The sequence below is a fragment of the Schistocerca cancellata genome, chromosome 1 (assembly GCF_023864275.1).
Source record: "Schistocerca cancellata isolate TAMUIC-IGC-003103 chromosome 1, iqSchCanc2.1, whole genome shotgun sequence".
NCBI classification, from domain to species: domain Eukaryota; kingdom Metazoa; phylum Arthropoda; class Insecta; order Orthoptera; family Acrididae; genus Schistocerca; species Schistocerca cancellata.
The window spans coordinates 913,290,596-913,312,305 of record NC_064626.1 but is presented as its reverse complement, the minus strand read 5'-3'; the positions used below and the strand labels follow the sequence as shown (position 1 = coordinate 913,312,305).

Genomic DNA, 21,710 nt, shown 5'->3' with positions numbered 1-21,710 from the left:
CCTACATTTCAGCGGGATAATGCACGACCGCATGGTGCAGGTCCTGTACGAGCCTTTCTGGATACAGAAAATGTTCGACTGCTGCCCTGGCCAGCACATTCTCCAGATCTCTCACCAATTGAAAACGTGTGGTCTTGATGAACTGTGGTATCGTGTAGAAGCTGCATGGGCTGCTGTACCTGTACACGCCATACAAGCTCTATTTGACTCAATGCCCAGGCGTATCAAGGCCGTTATTACGGCCAGAGGTGGTTGCTCTGGGTACTGGTATGTCAGGATCTACGCACCCAAATTGCGTAATCACATGTCAGTTCTAGTATAATATATTTGTACGATGAATACCCGTTTATCATCTGCATTTCTTCTTGGTGTAGCAATTTTAATGGCCAGTAGTGTATTTCGTAATATATGTAAATGATGAGAATAGAAGCTTTTAGAAATGTGGTGCTACAGGAGAATGTTGAAGATTATATGGAGGAACATCAAGAGTTGACTCCAGTAAGCAGGTTCAAATGAGTGTAGGCTGCAGTAGTTATGTAGAATTGAAAAGGTTCGCATGGGATGTTCTAACATGGAGAGCTGCATCTTCGCACTGAAAAACCAAACGGCAAAAATTCTGGCCTCATTTCACTTGTGTATTTGTCGTATCGGGGAAATAATTGATTTCCGAAATCATGTTTGTTAGTATTATTTGCCCCTTTTGTTTGTACTTACAATATTAAAACATGTTGTGTTAAATTACTGGAAGCGTTGCTGTGTGAGTGCTGCCCGGTGGTTTTCAGAGGACTTTAACTGGCTGACGGTGCGGACGGCGCAGGTGGACGGCCACAACGACTGCCTCTGCCGGCCGCTGTGCGACACGGTCAGCTTCCACACCACCGTCACCTCCGGAGACCTCTTCAACTCCAACTACGACTACAACAGCTTCTTGTACGTTACGCGTCCTCACTCCTACACATGCGAAGCGTCATGTTTTGCAACCACAAATAACTTCGCAATATGTATTTAATCCACAAGGGAAGATTATGGACCAGCATTCTTGGATTTGTTTGATACGTATATAACTTGGAGGTCAGTACGCGGTTATCAGTTTACTAATACAGTACGACGCACTTCTTATCAAAAAAATATAAATAAGTAAATAAATAAATCACATAATTGGAGTGCTAGGAAATTTAGAAGCGTTCAGAGCCTCGTGTTAGTCCTTTAAGTATTGCATCGTACTGCTTCGAGACACTGATGTGCGGGCACTAACGTTCGGATCGTATAAGCATGCAGAAAATCTAAGAACGCTAGTGCTTAAAGTACATTTTTCAGACTTACCAGAAGGTCAAGTACTATCGGACATGCAGGCTTTTTCGAAATTACTGTGCTTTCTGACGGTTGTATTGGAACATTTTTCACACTAAAAATACTGTTGGTTACTGGACAGGAATTCAATGTCAAGAGAATTTACGTTCGCTAGTTTTGGTCAGTTAAATTTTTGGAGTGTTGTATCGTGCATAGAAATATGTTTTAAAAAATACAAAACTGGGTCGTAAATGGTTATAAAACTCAACTTGTTCACCTACTTTAAGAATCTGTCAACTTGTTCGTGAAACGTGTTGCTTGATGCAGGCCCGTGGATTCAGATGCCCTTAGGCTTAAGGATTCATATTTTTGTTTAAAATCATGGTAAATGAACATACTCGCTTTCACTTTTGTCTTACTGAGCCGATGCCTTATCTGCAAATTGTGCATCAGATTTAAGAACTCACCTTTACTAAAAGTCATTTGCTGGCTGTCTAAATGTTTAACATGATCTTATAGCACTATTTACTGTTCTTCACTGAATATTTTTTGGAAAAAACTTATTGTTTCCTAAAACAGGTTTCATGATTAAATCTTTGTTTTGCCATCAAGCTTGAAGTCTGTCACCTAACGAACTTCTTGAAACCGAATGCTTCTCATTCGCTTCTGTGATTGTCATTTTAAGAAGGTTTATGACTTTTGAACAGCTTCCTATTGGTGTTTTCATCCCATTTATGTGCAGACTTCTCCATCTTTGCGTGTAAAAGAAAAAAATCACAAGAATAAGTTTTTTCTCTCTGTTTTCTTCGATACAATCCGAATTTGCTTTGTTTCATTCTACCCGAACGTACCACTGTGTAACTTTAACACTCTCATTGTTATTACTTGGCCTAGACATCGTCTCATCCTAGAATACACACGATAATACCAGATGTATCTAACGATTAAAATAAAAATGTAACGGACTTTGCTTGCAAATAAAACATTCTAATGTGAAGCTCCTGCACCGAAAAACTAACTAGGAACAGGTAACTTGTTGCCACTCCGAATCACATTGTTGCCTTCATTCAGAATCGAGCGAGTGCTGTTATTCCTCCACATTTCACACTCGACTGGGGCGAAGGTGCTGTCACTCCTTAGAGCTTAGGAACCGTTCTCGTCCGATACAATCCGCTGTCGGATGCCACCCGACCTTCTCCTATATCACATAAATCAATTTATAATCCTGCATTTATGCATCCGTATAGACTTGACAAATCACTGAAGTCTCTAAGGATGCAGTGATGTAACTCACAGTGATTAATGTAAAGAAAAAATATACTTCGTTCTCAGATAATAGTAATAAATGAAGAAAGATTACGTTAAATGGTCACGGTTAGGCGAGTAGTATTCAAATCTCTATCCTATTATCCTTTCTCATGTTTCCTCCGAGTTTCTTTTGCCTTACTAAACGATTATGAAGTCTTGAGGGTGAACCCGGTCCCTACCGAAAACGTTTCGTTGGCTGTTTAGCAACATTTCGTGAGCATTTTGGTACAAGCGACTCCTGGTCTCCGGTAACTCGTTGTAGAGTGATTGCACTTCGTTTGATTTTTACCCCCAGTTATCTTTGTATATCTATTGCGGTGAAAATATCTGCACAACAGTGCTAAAAACAACCATGTTCCGTTCACTCAGGTACTTGCTGCTGGTACCAGCAATGTCTACATTAAGCATCAGCCTAAGGCTTGTATTCAGTACTTCGCGGCTTCTGTTTTGTCTTTGTTTTCCTGCTGTGTTAGTTCTACATTAACAGTGATACTCAGCAGAACTATAGAGTTGACCGATATACACATCGTGTATGGGTTCACTGAGTGCAATTGAAGAGCGGCACAGTGATGTTATTTTGAGCCGTTTGCCACAACTGGCCATCACGAGAAACCGGACCCTTCCGTGTTAGAATTGTTGCATTACAAGATTTTCAACAAATCTGAAAGTATTTTCATAGAAGCAAAGGCAATTTTGGAGACAAACCGAATAAATAATAATCACATTATTACTCTGTGACGAGATCTGGACATCTCAGGTCTCTTATACTAAAATACTCAGAAAATGTCCTTGAATAACTTCTGAAATTTTGTCGGAGACGCAGACGTGTTCTTAGCCTCTGCTTTAGCAAAATCTCTGCGTGACTATCACTCTTAATAAGGGTTTGAAATGCAGATACAATTTATAACATTGATTATCATAATACTAAGTCAGTATGCTGACAGAATGGCCAGCGTGTGCCACCACCTCACACACCCTGTGTTCGATATCCTGCCCTCTGCACTATCCAGTGCTCCCCATTAGTTGCAGTTCTGATATGGAATTATTCGATTTCATGGAGACTCATGACGAGCTACTTTTAGGAGCAGCAGCTGCTCCATTTTCCGACGTCGAGGCAAGTGTGTTCTGACTACATAATCCTTCGGAACTGTTGTACAAAGACAAGAGGATGAAGTATCGGTGGCCCGACAGACCTTTCTATAAGACTATTTTACAACGGAATTTAGCATGGTACAATGTGTAACATATTTAAAATCTGTAGTTCCAGTGAAATGAGTTTACTTTCTATATCAGTCGATATCTGGCGTGACACTATCGTTTCCATCATTCGAGCTGTTCGTTGTAATAACAGTCAAGCTATCGACGAACTGTAACCTCAAGCATCACAAAGATCCTGGAGGAAGACATGCTTCTTTTAAAGAATCAGTACGGATTCAGAAAAAAAATCAATCATATGAAGCACATGTTTCTTTAATCACATACGAATGTTGGAAACAACACATGCACGAGAAGAGGTATATTCTGTCTTCCTCGATTTCCGTAAGTCGTTCACTACTCTGTCACATCGTCGAGTACTAACCAGATCACAATAATATCTTCTTTAGTAAGTGGTTGGCTCCAGAAATACTTGAGTAAAGCAACATACTAGGTTCAACCGAACGGCAAACGTAGTAACATTATGTCCCATGGAAGAGTAACAGGACACCAAATGTTTTCAGTGTACATATACAAACTATCAGATAGGTTCAGCAGAAAGAAAATATTGCTGGCGATACTGTCGTGCACAGTTGTTGATCGAACAGGAAGACTATGACGTAACTTCCATTTAGTGACAGCTGTCTTGAAATGTGAATCAGCGTAAGATATGTCTATAACAAAGTAAAAGAACTATGTAGTACGCATAATGAATTTTCACTCTGTAGCGGAGTATGCGCTGATATGAAATTTCCTGCCACATTAAAACTTTGTGCCGGACCAAGACTCGCGACAAGCACTTTTGTCTCTCGCAGGCAAGTACTCGACCAGCTTTTTTATTTTACTTTTTTAAAACATCTTATAGGTTTCTTAAAGTGACAGACCAATTACAATTTCTCAGTTGTTTGAAACAAGTACAGCATTTATTTATATTTAGGATCACAGTGAGCTACAGCCTGGAGGAGACAAGATGGGTACGGATCGAACCACGAGGGTTCACTGAGCTGCAACCTTAAAAGGTCTTTTTTCTTTCTTTCTTTCTTTCTTTCTTTTTTTCACATTGACATTGGAAAAACAAATTAAAACCAGCCCCCCCCCCCCCATCTGAACCCTGACAACCCCGCAAGACCGAGTCCATGAGGTGGGCGTGTCATGTTTTGTTCCGAATCGGTCCGGCACCTGCCATCCTGGGTTCAATTGAGTTACCCGAACACATCTCACGTCTTATCTTCACATCATTACTTCCGCCAATACCTCATCTCCTATCTTCCAGACTTCAGGGTTCTCCTCATAAACTTGCGGAATTAGCATTCCTGAAAGAGTAGGTATTGCGGAGAGTGGCTTAGTCACAGCCTGGGGGATGTTTCCAGAATGAATTTTCACTCTGCAGCGCCGTGTGAAGTGATATAAAATTTCCTGGCAGACTGAAACTGTGTACCGGCCTGGGACTCGAATTCAGGGCCTTTGGTTTTCGAATCCTTACGGAGGCATCTGATTATAAGGTCAGTGGTCAATATGTTAAATACGTCGGATAGAGTAAGTATTTTGGGGCTAATTCTAAGGAACGATGTGAAATAGGACGATCACAGAAAATCAATATTAGGCAAGGCGAATGGAAGACTTAGATTTGTTGGGAGGGTTTTTGGAAAATATAGTGCATCTGTAAAGTAAAACTCATACCTATAAAATCAAAAGTATCCGGACAACCCCAAAAACATACTTTTTTCATATTACGTGCATTGTGCTGCCACCTAATGCCAGGTACTCCATATCAGAGACCTCAGTAGTCATTAGACAACGTGAGAGAGCAGAATGGGGCGCTCCGCGGAACTCACGGACTTCGAACGTAGTCAGGTGATTGGGTGTCACTTCTGTCAAACGTCTGTACGCGAGATTTCCACACTCCTAAACATCCCTAGGTCCACTGTTTCCGATGTGATAGTCAAGTGGAAACGTGAAGGGACATGTACAGCACAAAAGCGTACACGTCCACCTCGTCTGTTGACTGATAGAGACCGCCGACAGTTGAAGAGGGTCGCAATGTGTAATAGGCAGACATCTATCCAGACCATACCAAAGGAATTCCACACTGCATCAAGATACTCTGCAAGTACTACGACAGTCAGGCGGGAGGTGAGAAAACTAGGATTTCGTGGTCGAGTGGCTGCTCATAAGCCACACATCACGCCGGTAATTGCGAAACAACGCCGCGTTTGGTGTAAGCAGCGTAAACATTGGACGATTGAACAGTAGAAAAACGTTGTGTGGAGTGACGAATGACGGTGCACAATGTGGCGATCCGATGGCAGGGTATGGGTATGGCGAATGCCCGGTGTACGTCATATGCCAGCGTGTGTAGCGTCAACAGTAAAATTCGGAGGCGGTGGTGTTTTGATGTGGTCGTGTTTTTCGTGGAGGGGGCTTACGCCTCTTGTTGTTTTGCGTGGCATTATCACAACACAAGCCTATATTGATGTTTTAAGCACCTCCTTGCTTCCCATTGCTGAAGAGCAATTTCGGGATGATGACTGAATCTTTCAACACGATCGAGCACCTGTGGCGCAGTGGTTACACGACTAAAACATGCCTGTAATGGACTGGTCTGAACAGAATACTGACCTGAATCCTATAGAACACGTCTGGGATGTTTTGGAACGCCGACTTCGCGCCAGGCCTCACCGACCGAAATCGACACCTCTCCTCAGCGCAGCACTCGGTGAAGAATGGGCTGCCATTCCCCAAGAAACCTTCCAGCACCTGATTGAACGTGTGCCTGTGAGAGTGGAAGCTGTCACCAAGGCTAAGGGTGGACCAGCACAATATTGAATTCCAGCATTACCGATGGAGGACGCCACGAACTTGCAAGTCATTTTCAGCCAGGTGTCTGGGTCCTTTTCATCACGTAGTGTATATGATGCTAGTGGTGCGTGTCTTAGAATATTGCTCCAGTGTTCGAAGTCCTTATCAGGTAGGTATGACTACAAATACCAAACGAATTAAAAGCAGGGATGGTAACATGTCGATACTTACCATACGAATGTATGACAGAAATGGCTGATGAACTTACGTGGGAATGATGAACCCGTTGGGTAAGTTCAAAGATTCTGTATTCGAAGATGTCTGTGCGATCATTATGCTGCCAGCTATGACTAGAGTACGGAATACCGTAGGGCGAGAGAGATTAGAGCGCGTACAGAGGCACACATCAATCATTTTTATATTGCTCAATATACGAAGGGAATAGGAAAGAAAATCGTCAACAATGGTACGGTGTACCCTCTGTCATACACTCTTTAGTGGCTTGCACAGTATATTTGTAGACGTATATAGGTGATATTGTGGATTGGATAGCCTTAATCAACCAGTGGGGTGAGAGACCAAGTACACGCCATATGATGAAAAATAGTGCGAATTTTACTTCTATATATCACGGAAGGCGGACACCTCAGTAGAAAAGGAAAGAAGCAGGCAGCAGCACGGGTAGATCAGGTGAGCGGATTGACTTAGAAAGCGTATTAGTCATTGGATGAAACAAAACCATCAGGGACATTTCAGCCCTTCTAAAGCTGCCTAAGTCGACTCTTGGTGATGTAACTGGGAAGTGCAAACGCAAAGAGACAGCTGAACTAAGATCAGGTAGACCTCATGTACTGACAGACGGGGACAGTCGAGCATAGTGGAAGTTGCGTGAAATCAGTGGAAGGAATCACGAGTTCCAGTCCAGCTAACACAATGACTGTGCGCAGGGAGTTGAAAAGAAGTGGATGCAATAGTCGGGCAGCTCCGCATAAGCCTCACATTCCTATAGCCAGTGATAGGCAACGCTTGAGGAGCGACACCAACGATCACTGGATTACTGAAAACGAGTGATTTAGGGTGATACCCTGTGGTAATCCTATAGACGGGTTTGCTTTCGGCGAATGCCTGGAGGACGGCACCTGGCGTTACGTGTCGTGCCAAGAGTGAAGTACAGGGTAGGTGGTGTTACGGTATGCGGGTGTTTTTCTTGGTTACGGTGTGGTCCCTTTATTGCGTTTAAAAAACCGCTAAACGAGGGAGGACATGGACACAATTTACAGCATTGTGTACTGTATAGAGTGGAGGAACAGTGCGGTGACGATGATTGATTTTATCAGTTTGTAATCTGGTTTGAAAAACATTTTGGACAATCTGAGTGAATGATTTGGTTATGCAGATAGCCCGACTTGAATCCCGTAGTACATTTATGGAACATAATCGAGAGGTCAGTTCTCGCACAAAATCCTGCTCTGGAAATACTTTCGCCGTTATGAACGGCTACAGAGGCAGCTTGGCTTAATATTTCTGGAGGGGACTTCCAACGACATGTTGAGTAAGTGTCACGTTGAGTTGCTGCACTACGAAGAGAAAAAGGAAGTCTGACATTCTATTAGGAGGTATCCATGACTTTTGTCAATTCGGTGTGTAAATTGCATTTTTTTCCCTTGAGGGACATTCCAGTATTGTTGAAGAAGTGTGTCCCTTTTATGGCAGTTGTTCATCTGCCGATGATACATTAGTGGACGGACCAGAATAAACCAAACTCAATGTGTGGGAAAGATATTTTACGTAGTAATGAACTCTGTTGCCTTCATACAACTAGCAGTAAAATCCGTCCGAACAGCCTCCCAAGGATCACTGGTACTGACCGACCACTGTGTCATCCTCAGCAATCGGCACTGCTGGATGCGGCTATGAATGGGCACGTGATCAGCACACGACACTCCCAGCCGTTGTCCGTTTTCGTGATGGGAGCCGTCACTTCTCAGTCAAATTGTTCCTCAATTTGTCTCACAAGGGCTGAGTGCAGCCCACTTGCCAACAGCGCTCGGCAGACTGGACCATCACCCATCCAAGTTATAACCAATCCCAACAGTGCTTAACTTCGGTTATCTGACGGGGCCCAGTGTTACCACTGCGGGAAGGCCGTTTGCATGTTGCCTTCATAGGAAATACAAACCACATATATTGGCATTAAGAATGATCTGATCTTTGTGTAACGGAGTGGTAGACGGCGCTGAGAGGGAGTAAATCTCCACGCCCCAAGAAAACACCTGCAGAAACAATCAAGATAACGCTAACCACCCACGCAGGGTCGAAAATGAAACTTACGAAGAAGGGTATCAGTCTCTTAGACACACATTAAATCATTAACATCTTGTACATACAATGTCTCAGTTTCCAATTTAGAAGTAAAGCATTTCCATAGGAACTAGATACTTTGATATACATTTCGACATTCGATATAAAACTGATTTTTTTTTAAAAAAAAGAGAAACATAAAATTTGTGAGTATTTAAGCACGTTGTTCTGTGATTCTGTTGTCATTATTGCAATAAAAGTAACGCATTACTCCATAAAAGTAACACATACGTTTCAGCTGTGCTTTTGTGATGAGTTACAATTCCGTAACTGACATTTGCGTCTTTTACAATACGTAAGGGGCGTTCAAAAAGAAACGAGCCAGAGGCATAATTACAGAAACCATTACCTGTATGTTAGAAGTATTGACCCTGGCTGTTGAGCCACTTGTCCCACTGTGACACAAGGCGGTGAATGGCTGTCTCATAAAATTCCCAGGGCTGCGATGTTAACCAGTTCCGCACGTACAGCTGGACGTCGTCGTCAGAGGTGAATCGTTTGCCCCTCAGATCCTTTTTAAGGCGACCAAAAGTAGCGTAATCACAGGGAGAGAGGTCCGGACTGTATGGAGGGTGGCTGAGAACCTCCCATTTGAATTTCTGCAGAAGAGGCTTCGCATTGTTGTGGAGCAGAATGAACACATGGGTGAGATTGCCTGATCGTTTTGATTTGATCGCTTGGCGAGGGGTGGTCAAGGTTTGTGAATAACAGTGAGCTTTCACTGTTGTCCCATGATGCAGGAAGTGAATCAGAAGGGGGCAATCTTGGTTAGAGAAGAACGTCAGCATAACCTTTCCTGCACTCGTGTCGATGGCTTTTTTTGGTGGTGGTGACCCTGGACGTTTCCACTGGAGACTTTGTCGTTTTAATTCTGATTTGAAGTGATGACACCATGACCCATCTCCAGCCACCACTCGTGTCGGGAACGCATTCCCTTCCAGAGCATAGCGCTGCAGATGAGCAAGTCAGTAGGCCATTCGACAAGCTTCCTGGTGTGGTTGAAGACTGTGGGGCACCCCTCGTTGGGCACACATTTCGCGCATGTGCAGTCGTTACTTCATGATGGTGTGAACACTTCCGACGCTCAGTCCGACCACGGCGGCTGTGGCTTTCACTGTCACTCGGCGGTCCTGGGTAATGAGTGAGTGCATCCACCAGCTGGACGATGTCATCGGCAACACAGTGTGGTGCTCCACACTTGTGCCTCGGCTAACGAAGCGCTTGTGCCACGCCTTGACCGTTGCAAGGGACATGCAGTGCTCGCCGTACACTTGTGACATTCGTCGATGAATGTCCGTTCCTCCTCCTCCTTCCGCTGACAGAAAGCGAACAACCTCTCTTTGCTCTTCTTTTGACGGTTCCATATCACTGTTTACAATGCGACTGCCACCATTGGACGATTGATGTAGACTGCTGCTAGCTCTGTACAGTCACGTGACGTGCACGCGTGTCCTCTAGCGACGAGCTGTGAACTATCACGCTCTGGTCGGAACCACACGTCTTTACACGCGCCACGATATCACCCTCCTGTCACCAGTTCGCGCATTCCAGACTCAGGCTCGTTTCTTTTTGAGCGTCCCTTATATTTCACACACGTATTTGATCTTTTAAGTTTGTATTATAATTTATTTTTGCAGCGGAGACGTACAGTTTGTCAATCAGACCATCCTCCACGTTTACCTACAGGAGCTGCTGACACTGCGGTACCGTCGAGACGTGCTTTACAATTGGAACTCACTCATAGGTAATTTAAAAAGCAATTAGTTCTACAAGTAGATTACGGATTTTCAGTTTCTGTGAGGAATGTTATCTAAATGCTATTTGTGGTTTCCATTTTTCATAAGAACAATTTTACATTTATTTCGTTGAAGAATTCCCCAGAATAGAACTGTGAATTTTAGTAGGTTACTTCGTTGCACAGAGCAGCCAAAATGAATCTCGTTCTAAAAAGACGTGAAGATAATTCCAGCTGAATGATGCACAAGAAGTCAACGCAGTTGAACTGTGGTACGAATTTACGACGAGTTCGGTGAGGAGGAGGCAGTGGGAACAGGTAGTAAAACTCCTGCTGTCCAAGAAGTCCTGAGCTCTCGACATGCGGGGCTAGTTGAATGGTCAGTTCTTGTCTAAGCGCATGTAAATTCGTTGAACCTCGGACACCTTTCTGTTAAATTTTGCTTCGTATCGGTTTGATTTTGTTGGTATTTACCTTGAGGTGCGCACTTTGCTCGCCGGATTGGACACATGCGCCATAAGAAATCAACGAGAGTTGATTGCATTCCATTTAAATTTAATTACTTTTACAGAAAAGAGATTCTTGTAGGTAGTGGCTGCATCCAAGATGTAAATTTGATCAATTGTTATCACCTTCACTTTAACTTAATTTCACTTCTATTCGTTAGAATGAGATGGTGTCTCAATTCATTGACCAGTCTCGCATCTCTATTAGCCGTTAGTCACACAATTGAAACTTATTCCGTTTGACTTCAATTGACATTTTTCTTAGTTGTGATAATTCCTGTATATTTGTCAAGAAACCTGGTCATTGTAATAAAGTGAATTTAAAATTTATATGTCACAAATGGTTTTCAATCCCTTTGTGCCCATTCCTTCCATCACCTAGGCAATCAAGCAGCAGGCTGCGTTTCACCTATGCGAATTCATTCAGGTTTTTCCAGACGATATCTGCTGGCAATTTCTTGGTGTCCTTCTGCCAATCGTAAACTTCTTCCCCTTTACGATCATTTTGTTCTTCTACATCGCCATCATCATTATAATTTCCCCTCATCATCATCTTCCTCTTGTAATCATCCTCTTCTTCAGCTCCATCATCTCCACCTTCGGCTTTCATAAATACATAGTTTTCCTTGATTTTAACGTTTTCATCTTAGTCTATCTCCGTCTTCTGTCGGAATAACTGTTTTTCTTCAGTTAATGACTTAAAAGCGTGTCTGACGGGAAGTTGAATTGCATGCTACTTAAGCTCCTTGAATCGCATCTTATCCTCTGGCCAAACCTGGTGAAGTTTCTTCATCCAACATTAGGCACAACTAAATTAAGATCTGAAATTGTTCTCTTCAGGAACTGTATTTATATAATCTGTGGATAATCTCCTATATAAATATAATCGTAAATGTTCGTTTGCACAAATTCGTAAATGTCCGAAAATTCTTCAGCGGTTGCTTTGAAATTGCATTCCAATACTGCATATGTTTATATAGCTACTAGAGTGCCACATATAATATATAAACTATGTGTAATAAATATATGGGGAATCTGTATAAAAAAGTAATATTCGTTTGCTCACATTCTTCAAGCTGTGAAACTTCTTCACCGATTGCTTCGAAAGTGACGCACTGAATTCGAGTACGTGCGTTTTTATATTCCTATTTTAGTGTGTATTATACGTATTATACTCAAATAAATACGTAATGTGTAAAGAGGAAACGTTATTATCAAAATCTCGAAAAGTTCGTGACCGATTTCCTTAAATTTTTTACACGATACTCTAATGAACTTTGAAACATACAGGGGCTATATATTTTTAATATATAAATATATGCATATACAAACTACATAATAGTTAAACGTTGTTAGCAAAAAGGAAAGTCGTATTTATGGATTATTAGCTCATAATTAGAACACTACTACAGAATCAGAATATGCAATAACAGTGAACAAGGCTCAACGCTAGAGAGAGGGGGAAGAGGAAATGGACAGAGGAATGGGAGGAAATGGGGATAGAATGTGGAAAGGGGGAGATGGACGGAGAGAGGGGACAGGAGGATATGGAGAGTGAGGGGAAGGTGAAGATGGACAGCCAAAGGCGGAAGGAGGTGCTGGGCAGAGAGAAGGGGAAGGAAGAGAAGGTGGACAATGACATGGAGAGGTGGAGCTGGACAGAGACAGGGGTAGAGAAAGGGATTAATACGTATATCCAAGTCCCATACATGTCAGAACTGTGTGCTTTCTGTTTTCTTTCTATTCCATGTAACCAGACTGAGCCACAATAACGCATGACCAGGAACAGCTAGTGATCTGTAAATTTTATCTTATTCAGGCTTAATGATATATTTATAGCCTCTGTCGGAATTTACTTGTGTGTGTGGGTCATATCTTTGCTTATTAGCATTGGCTGCCTTAAGAATTTTGCTATAATTTTGAATATCTTATATTGTGTAACTCTTTTTAAGAGGTTTAATTTTAAACAATACATTACATAATCCAGTTCTTCGAAATATCTTACTGGAGATTGGTCGGAAAATACATTAGTTAAAAGAGCCAAATATGAATGGCGCAAAGACTGAAATTTCTTCTGAGAGCCAAAGTCTTAAAACTCAAACTATATAGGTTGTTGCATCACTATTTACTTAATTAGGGTATTCCTAAGCTGGCTTTGCTAAACACGTCCTCAGACTGTGTGAGGCTCTTTTACTGAGGTCGACGCCTTTCAGCTTTTCCACCAATATTCATCCTTGTACACTTTTATCCTCTATCTCCTACCCTTTATCCTGTCTGCATGCCCATACGGTCTCAATATACCTCTCTCGTGCTCAAACATTTTTCATTCGAGAATGCTCCCTAAAATGTACTTAATAAACTTTATTTAAGCTTTTAAATAACGTTCGTTGAATAAAATATGATATAATACGTAATACCGATATTCTTTATTGATACTATTTAACTGGAAGATATCCTGGTTTGCAACTATAGACGATTCCATGCTCGAAAATGAGAATTCACTTGAATATGCAGATCCGTATAAGGAAAGAATAGCAAACTCTATCTTTGCTTCAGAGAACTCGCCTAATAACGACACACCAAGAAAGCATGTAAAAACAGAAATAAGAAAATCACTGATATCTAGAAGTACTTTTATTTGTTATTACAGAAGCTCATATTTCTTCGTTACTATTATTGTCTCTTTCACTTATTTCTGACTAATAGTTAGTATTAAATTGCTTTCCAAATGATCTTTTGTTAGATCATTAAAACCTTATTTCCTGGTTTCGGCAGATAACAAGCTTTTGTCACACTTCACAAGATACCCAAACCTTTCCGATGAATGGATATCCTTTCAACTATTTTTCATCAGCTTCAGCATGCTAAAATTTATCTCTAAAGCTTTTCTTCGAAGCACTACCTTCCCCCCCACCCCCCACCCGCCCCCCACCTCCCCTCCACTTTCAACTATGCTGCCACAAGCAGAAAAAGTGGTGTGGTTGACAGGAAATGTACGTGGTTTGTCGCCTATACCCCTGTCAAACGCCGCTTCAAGATAGACTCGCACGGGCCGAAAACTGACTTTTTCCATGGACCATGAAGTTTCATTCGCACTCTCCGTAAACGACCACATGTGTATTTTCTGGAAGAGCCACTCTCAAGGGACCAAAGAGCTGTACAGAGCTCGTGAGCTGTGGTTTTCTAACCATTATCTCAGATTGTCAATTATTAAAACATCTCCATTGAAAACTCGTGGTGAAGCACCATCATCCACAATTTTTATATCAGTTCAAATCTGGTACTGTATAGTGTTTCACACATTTTGTCTTTTGGCTCAACAAAAAAATGATGCTGCAGATTTTCCCCATGTCTCATGTAATTTTATTTAATGACTCTTCCTTAACATACCATCATCAACATTTCCAACTATGTACATCATAATCATCGTCATCATACAAAGGGCGTTCAAAACGTTTTTCACAGTCGTCTCTAATTTTTTTGTTTTTTGCAGGAGGAGAATTTTTTGTGAACATACTTGGAACATTTAGCTATACATAGAGCCTATTCAATGTAGCCTCCCTCAGCTGTGACGCATCTGCTCCAACGTTCTTTCCATGATGTAAATGCACTTTGGTGAAATTCTGGGGATTGACTTTTACACCATCACTTGACACAGGAAATAAAGTCTTTCTCACTATCAAATGTTTTACCGCGCGGGTGGGCCTTCAGACGACCAAAGAGGTAAAAAGGGCTCTGAGCACTATGGGACTTAACTTCTGTGGTCATCAGTCCCCTAGAACTTAGAACTACTTAAACCTAACTAACCTAAGGACATCACACACATCCATGCCCGAGGCAGGATTCGAACCTGCGACCGTAGCAGTCCCGCGGTTCCGGACTGCGCGCCTAGAACCACTAGACCACCGCGGCCGGCCAAAAGAGGTAAAAATCAGACGGAGCCAAGTCCGGACTGTAGGGAGGATGAGAAACAATTTTTCAACCCATTTTCCTGATTTTCTGATTTTCTCCTGCTTCATAAGGGCTGTTTGGAGTTTGGCATTGTCATAGTGTAGTCTGATGAGCTGATCCTGAAACTGTGGTCTGTGGGTCTTCGATGGCACGTTGCAGCTTGTCCAATGACAACCAGTAACGGTCCAGGTTAATTGTGGAGCCAGGTTCCAAAAAGTCAATGAAAAATGACACCACACTGATTCCAGCAGAAGAAAGCCATCACCTTTCGGCCTGCTGTTCATGAAAGTCTTGGTCTCTTCTTACGAGGGGAACCCGGATGATGCCAGCCCATGGACTGGGTTTTGCTCTCAGGTTCCGATAAAAAAAGCAAGCCATGTTTCATCCTGGGTAATGACGTCGTCAAAACACTGTTTCCACTCTTCAGTAAAGGTCTTCATGAGACCCTTGCACGCATTCTTCCTCATCGTTTTCATTTCTCTTGTCAATAATCTAGGCACCCAACGTGCACAGATTTTTCTGTACCCTAGTGACTGTACCAGTGATACCACTCTACCCCATGGTAAACGAGTCATTTCAGCAAGCTGTCGTGTTGTCACACATCTGTCATTTTGGATGATTTGATCAATTGTCTCCTTATTCACATCACTCACTGCCGTCGATGGTCTACCGCATCGTGGATTGTCCAGTAGAGAGAAATCACCTTCTTTACACCTCTACAACCACCGCTGGATACTGCTGCGATCCACTGTGTCCTCCCCATAAACAGGGAGCAACTTCCTGTGAGCCGATGTGGCAGAGTCATTGCCGGTCTTGAAGAGGAACTCCATTACCGACCGTTGTCGGAGCCTGACATCTATTTCACGGTCCATTATGGTTCACCTGTAAATAAAAGAAAATACTTTTATACACCAACTTATAGTTAAATGTTCCAGCTATGTTCACAAACAGTTTCATTCTCCTCCGGCAAAAAATAAAATAAATAGAGACGACTGTGCAAAACTTTTTGAACACCCTTTTTAATATTCAGCATCATGTTCATCATCGTCACCATCATCATTGTATACATCATTTAATTCAGAATCATCATAATCATAATCATCATCATATGCATCTTCATCATAATCATCATCATCATAACCATCATCATATTCATCATCGTCATAGTCATTGTCATACTCATCATTGTCATATTCATCGATATGATACTCATCATCATCATATTCATCATCGCTGCACTCATCATCGTTGTATTCGTCATTGTTGTATTCGTCATCGTTGTATTCATCATCGTTTTATTCATCACCATCATCATACTGATCATCATCATTTCATCATAATCTTCTTCTCTGCCTTCTGCTTCCTAAATACATTGTTTTATCTGGCTTTTTCTTTGTCTGTATTCTTCTTTCAGAAAAGCTATTCTAATCTATGTAGCAAATGAGAAGTAGATTTAAATACAACTTCCAGTACAGAGTTTGCTTCAGTTTGCCTCTTTTGCAACAACGCCAGTTTTCCACAGATATTTCATCGAGATTACAACACTTCACTTTTACAACTAATCTTCCGGCGAACAGAATTGAAAGACATGTATTAAAACTATAATGCTCACTGAACAACTGAACTGATTCTAAGCACATGTTCACAGTTCAACACCGAGAGACTTAGGCCTTCTTCTTCTATCACTGTGGGGTCGGAGATGCTGAGTTGCTCAGCGATTGATTGTCTCTATTTTAGACAGTCACTGATCTATCTGTAGCTGCTTACAGAGTTTGCAACACTGAATGAAAAAAAAGCATGTTCTATGAAAGACAACAAAGCTGTGTTCACAGATACGGCAAGGTCTGAAATATGTATAACAATTATCTGGAAAAGGAAATTTGAACAGGCTTCGTGAACGATTTGAATGTGTTTTAGGAAGAATCAGGAAGTGAAAGACTTACTTTATGTCAGATTTAAATTTTGGGAGCGCTGCTAAATGTAACGAATTTTCTTCATGATCGGATGTTTTGATGATAGGCACAATAGATTCTGCAATGTTTAATTAAAAAATCATGTCTAAGTTACAGCAGTTAATCAGTATGTAAGAATTAACACTATTAAAATATAAGACATGATACTTTTTGAAGAGTTGCTTGCATGTTCCAAGAAGAAAATATATCACTGAAATATCATTTGGTTCGGCGTCAATAATTTGCCACAAATGACTGCTTCCTGACTTTGTAACCTCCTTCCAGACAGTAGTTCCAAATATTTCTGAGTACTTTCGAAGCTTCTCGCTGAATCAGCAGCAAAAGTTTCTGCACATATGCACTGATGAAATTTCATATTTCATCAGCTCAACAAGTACAGACAAGTTGGTGCTTACAAAGCCCATTGTCAGTGAGTTCAGTCTTGCCAGTGCTTAATTGAGATGCACATCAGAGTACTCCGGTTAGATATGAGACATTTATAAACAAGCAAATCGCTCAGTCAGCAATTTCATTCTTGCCAACGTCTGACATGCATGTCATATTACACCTAGCTGAGTGGCAAATGCACTGTCAGCAAGAAAAGACTTGCTGCAACAAGCAAAACGCTCTCCCAGCGAGTTCAGTTTTACCAAAGCCTAAACGTCATGTGTGCCGTGTTATACCAAGATGAGAAGCAAATACTTCGGTCTCCATTACATGTGTGTGATCTCTGTGGTGGGGCAGTTACATATGTCATCAGGTTTTTAATAAAAGCATTCACTTTATTTTCAACAGGCCTCGTAAACTTCGATGGGAAGCTGAAGTGGTTGCTACTTGAATACAATCTTCTCATCATACCCTTTATAAGCTCTTGATGTTATGGATGGGGAAATATGTAATCACTGAATTACCTACGTGGAACAAGTTTCATCATAACTCTCATACACACCAGGTAAACATTCGATACTCTACATACAGTGCGATTTCGCCCTAGGAACTTCACATTTATCCAGAGAAAGCGCGAGAACCTGTGTTTTTAAGTATTTGAGCGGCTTTGAACCTCTTTGTACTGCTGTCTGTTCTCGCGAAGCAGTTTCAGTGCACTGAATATTTCGATCTTCAAAGCTGTCATTTTTAGCTCCCATAAGTGTTAACTAGGAGACTTTGCTGTAAAATTCTGATTCAACAGCAAAGAAACTAACACGAAAGAAAGTATAAATGAGAAACATTTCCGATAAACATGAATATAAACAAACAGTTTGCGAGATGACTTAATTCGTGGTTAAAAGCTGAATATTAAGATTTCACAAGATTCTTGTTGCGGCAAACGCCGATAAGACAGGCACGTCTGAGATTACGCATTGTTGCTGTCCACCCTCTGTGCCACCACCTACTGGATGAGGTCGTTGCTGTTTGATTCAGCGTGAGCCTACTGTAACGTAAAAACAAGTTTACACATTTGCGTTCTACCACTTTTTTTCTGTATGACATGTTTCTCATTCCATTAAACCGCTTTCTACCAAGCAGTGTGCACATACATCTTATTCAGTCCAAGTGCCCATACACTGTAATTTCTACTGTTAAACAGCACACACTGGCACAGGTTGATAAACTTTTTTATGCTTCTGGATAAGGTAAACATAGTAACTTATGGCCATTATCGTCTGAAAAATAATAGTGAATGATTTTATTATGAGGTTGAGTGAATCCCCATTTCAGACATCCCACCTCAGATTAACATGAGCAGGTACCGGTAATCGAACCTGTATCCTTCTGCACCAAAGATAGTGACACCAACCATTCTGCTACAGAGGTGACCAGTTTTATTGTGCCTGTCTGAATGTCTGAAAGCAATACATGTTATTTACAACTCATTAATTGTATGAAAAAATAATGCATGAATTTTATTTGTGTGCGCTTGTGATTACGAAATTTTTTTGAGAAATAATCGAATACCGCCATCATGCACTGTCATAGGATGAATCTTTAATTTTTAAACTCACTGTCATCCGCCACTATTAATGTTTCTAAAATTACTGACCACCACCAACTTTAATTTTTAAACTTACTGCCATCTTTTTAAAAAAATTCTGTCAACTACCATCTTGATGATATACACTCCTGGAAATTGAAATAAGAACACCGTGAATTCATTGTCCCAGGAAGGGGAAACTTTATTGACACATTCCTGGGGTCAGATACATCACATGATCACACTGACAGAGCCACAGGCACATATACACAGGCAACAGAGCATGCACAATGTCGGCACTAGTACAGTGTATATCCACCTTCCGCAGCAATGCAGGCTGCTATTCTCCCATGGAGACGATCGTAGAGATGCTGGATGTAGTCCTGTGGAACGGCTTGCCATGCCATTTCCACCTGGCGCCTCAGTTGGACCAGCGTTCGTGCTGGACGTGCAGACCGCGTGAGACGACGCTTCATCCAGTCCCAAACATGCTCAATGGGGGACAGATCCGGAGATCTTGCTGGCCAGGGTAGTTGACTTACACCTTCTAGAGCACGTTGGGTGGCACGGGATACATGCGGACGTGCATTGTCCTGTTGGAACAGCAAGTTCCCTTGCCGGTCTAGGAATGGTAGAACGATGGGTTCGATGACGGTTTGGATGTACCGTGCACTATTCAGTGTCCCCTCGACGATCACCAGTGGTGTACGGCCAGTGTAGGAGATCGCTCCCCACACCATGATGCCGGGTGTTGGCCCTGTGTGCCTCGGTCGTATGCAGTCCTGATTGTGGCGCTCACCTGCACGGCGCCAAACACGCATACGACCATCATTGGCACCAAGGCAGAAGCGACTCTCATCGCTGAAGACGACACGTCTCCATTCGTCCCTCCATTCACGCCTGTCGCGACACCACTGGAGGCGGGCTGCACGATGTTGGGGCGTGAGCGGAAGACGGCCTAACGGTGTGCGGGACCGTAGCCCAGCTTCATGGAGACGGTTGCGAATGGTCCTCGCCGATACCCCAGGAGCAACAGTGTCCCTAATTTGCTGGAAAGTGGCGATGCGGTCCCCTACGGCACTGCGTACGATCCTACGGTCTTGGCGTGCATCCGTGCGTCGCTGCGGTCCGGTCCCAGGTCGACGGGCACGTACACCTTCCGCCGACCACTGGCGACAACATCGATGTACTGTGGAGACCTCACGCCCCACGTGTTGAGCAATTCGGCGGTACGTCCACCCGGCCTCCCGCATGCCCACTATACGCCCTCGCTCAAAGTCCGTCAACTGCACATACGGTTCACGTCCACGCTGTCGCGGCATGCTACCAGTGTTAAAGACTGCGATGGAGCTCCGTATGCCACGGCAAACTGGCTGACACTGACGGCGGCGGTGCACAAATGCTGCGCAGCTAGCGCCATTCGACGGCCAACACCGCGGTTCCTGGTGTGTCCGCTGTGCCGTGCGTGTGATCATTGCTTGTACAGCCCTCTCGCAGAGTCCGGAGCAAGTATGGTGGGTCTGACACACCGGTGTCAATGTGTTCTTTTTTCCATTTCCAGGAGTGTACATTCAACGTCACTGATGAAATCATGCATCCTTGTCAAGGTCGTTGGTGGTTGTCACTACCCCTGCAACCCGCACTGACACTCTTCAAGGGTCAAGCCTCCGCTATCCTTGTCTGTGACAATATTGGTATCACATACTTTAAATTGTCTACTTGGGTGCAAAGTCGCCCAGACTCGTCACAGCATTACTACTGGCAACGAATTCTCGATGTGAAACACTGTGACAAAATGGCTTGCACGTCATTCCTATTAACGTTTTATTTTGCTAATTTCTGTAAGAAATGACTTGGCCATTAAAACTTTTCAGTCACTGGTTATTTCCTGAGGGTCAGAGCATACGTATCTCTTACCAATAGGACTAAATGTGAAACAGATTTAGTATTAACTACTTGATCAAGTTCTCTCTTCTTCTCACAGATAACAGAAATAAGGTCGTCAAGGCTTTTCTTTTATTACAGATCTCGTATACAGTACAAGAGATTCTCTCTTTCTGTGAAACCAGCAGTTAAATGTAGAGTTCGGTAACGTACAATTTGTCTCTTTCTTCTTCTAGAGCCTATCCGTGTTGGATGTTGGTGACCATCAAAGCTAAATCACTTTCCTTATTCAAAGAAGTTCCTCGCTCGTGTGTGAAACTCTTGTCCTTAATGTTATTATGTTTCCGTGCCGAGATGTTCTACTTCCTCGTCCTCTTTCACAATGATGCATCTTTCCTTAAAGAATATTATGCAGTAGTTTATATCTGTCTCCATTCCTCATTACATGACCGAGATGTTGCAGTTTTCTGCGTTTTCCGGAGTTAGTGATTTTATCAGTCCATGGCACTCTACGCATACTCCTGTATAACCATAACCGAGGTTCCTCAAGTCTTCTGGCCGTCTTCTTGGTAAAAGACCAAGTCTCAGTTACATTGAGAATGGCGTCCGCCCCTGGTAGCTGAGTGGTGATTTTCTCCACTCAGGGGCTGGGTGTTGTGTTATATATAAAAAAAAAAAGTGGTCAGCGATACAGACTATCAATCCAACGGGCCCGGGTTCGATTCCCGGCTGGGTCGGAGATTTTCTCCGCTCAGGGA

The 21,710-nt window shown here is 42.5% G+C and overlaps 1 protein-coding gene across 1 annotated transcript in view; it reads left to right on the top strand.

Annotated features, from left to right (window-relative positions):
- The window catches only part of LOC126114040 (pickpocket protein 28-like), a 196,644-nt gene extending 175,930 nt beyond the window's left edge, over window positions 1-20,714 (top strand). Inside the window, exons 8-9 of the mRNA XM_049915022.1 lie at window positions 783-930; window positions 20,630-20,714. Of these exons, the coding sequence (XP_049770979.1) occupies window positions 783-930; window positions 20,630-20,714 (233 nt within the window). The remainder of the gene's footprint in view (window positions 1-782; window positions 931-20,629) is intronic.
- The last annotated feature ends 996 nt before the right edge of the window (window positions 20,715-21,710 follow it).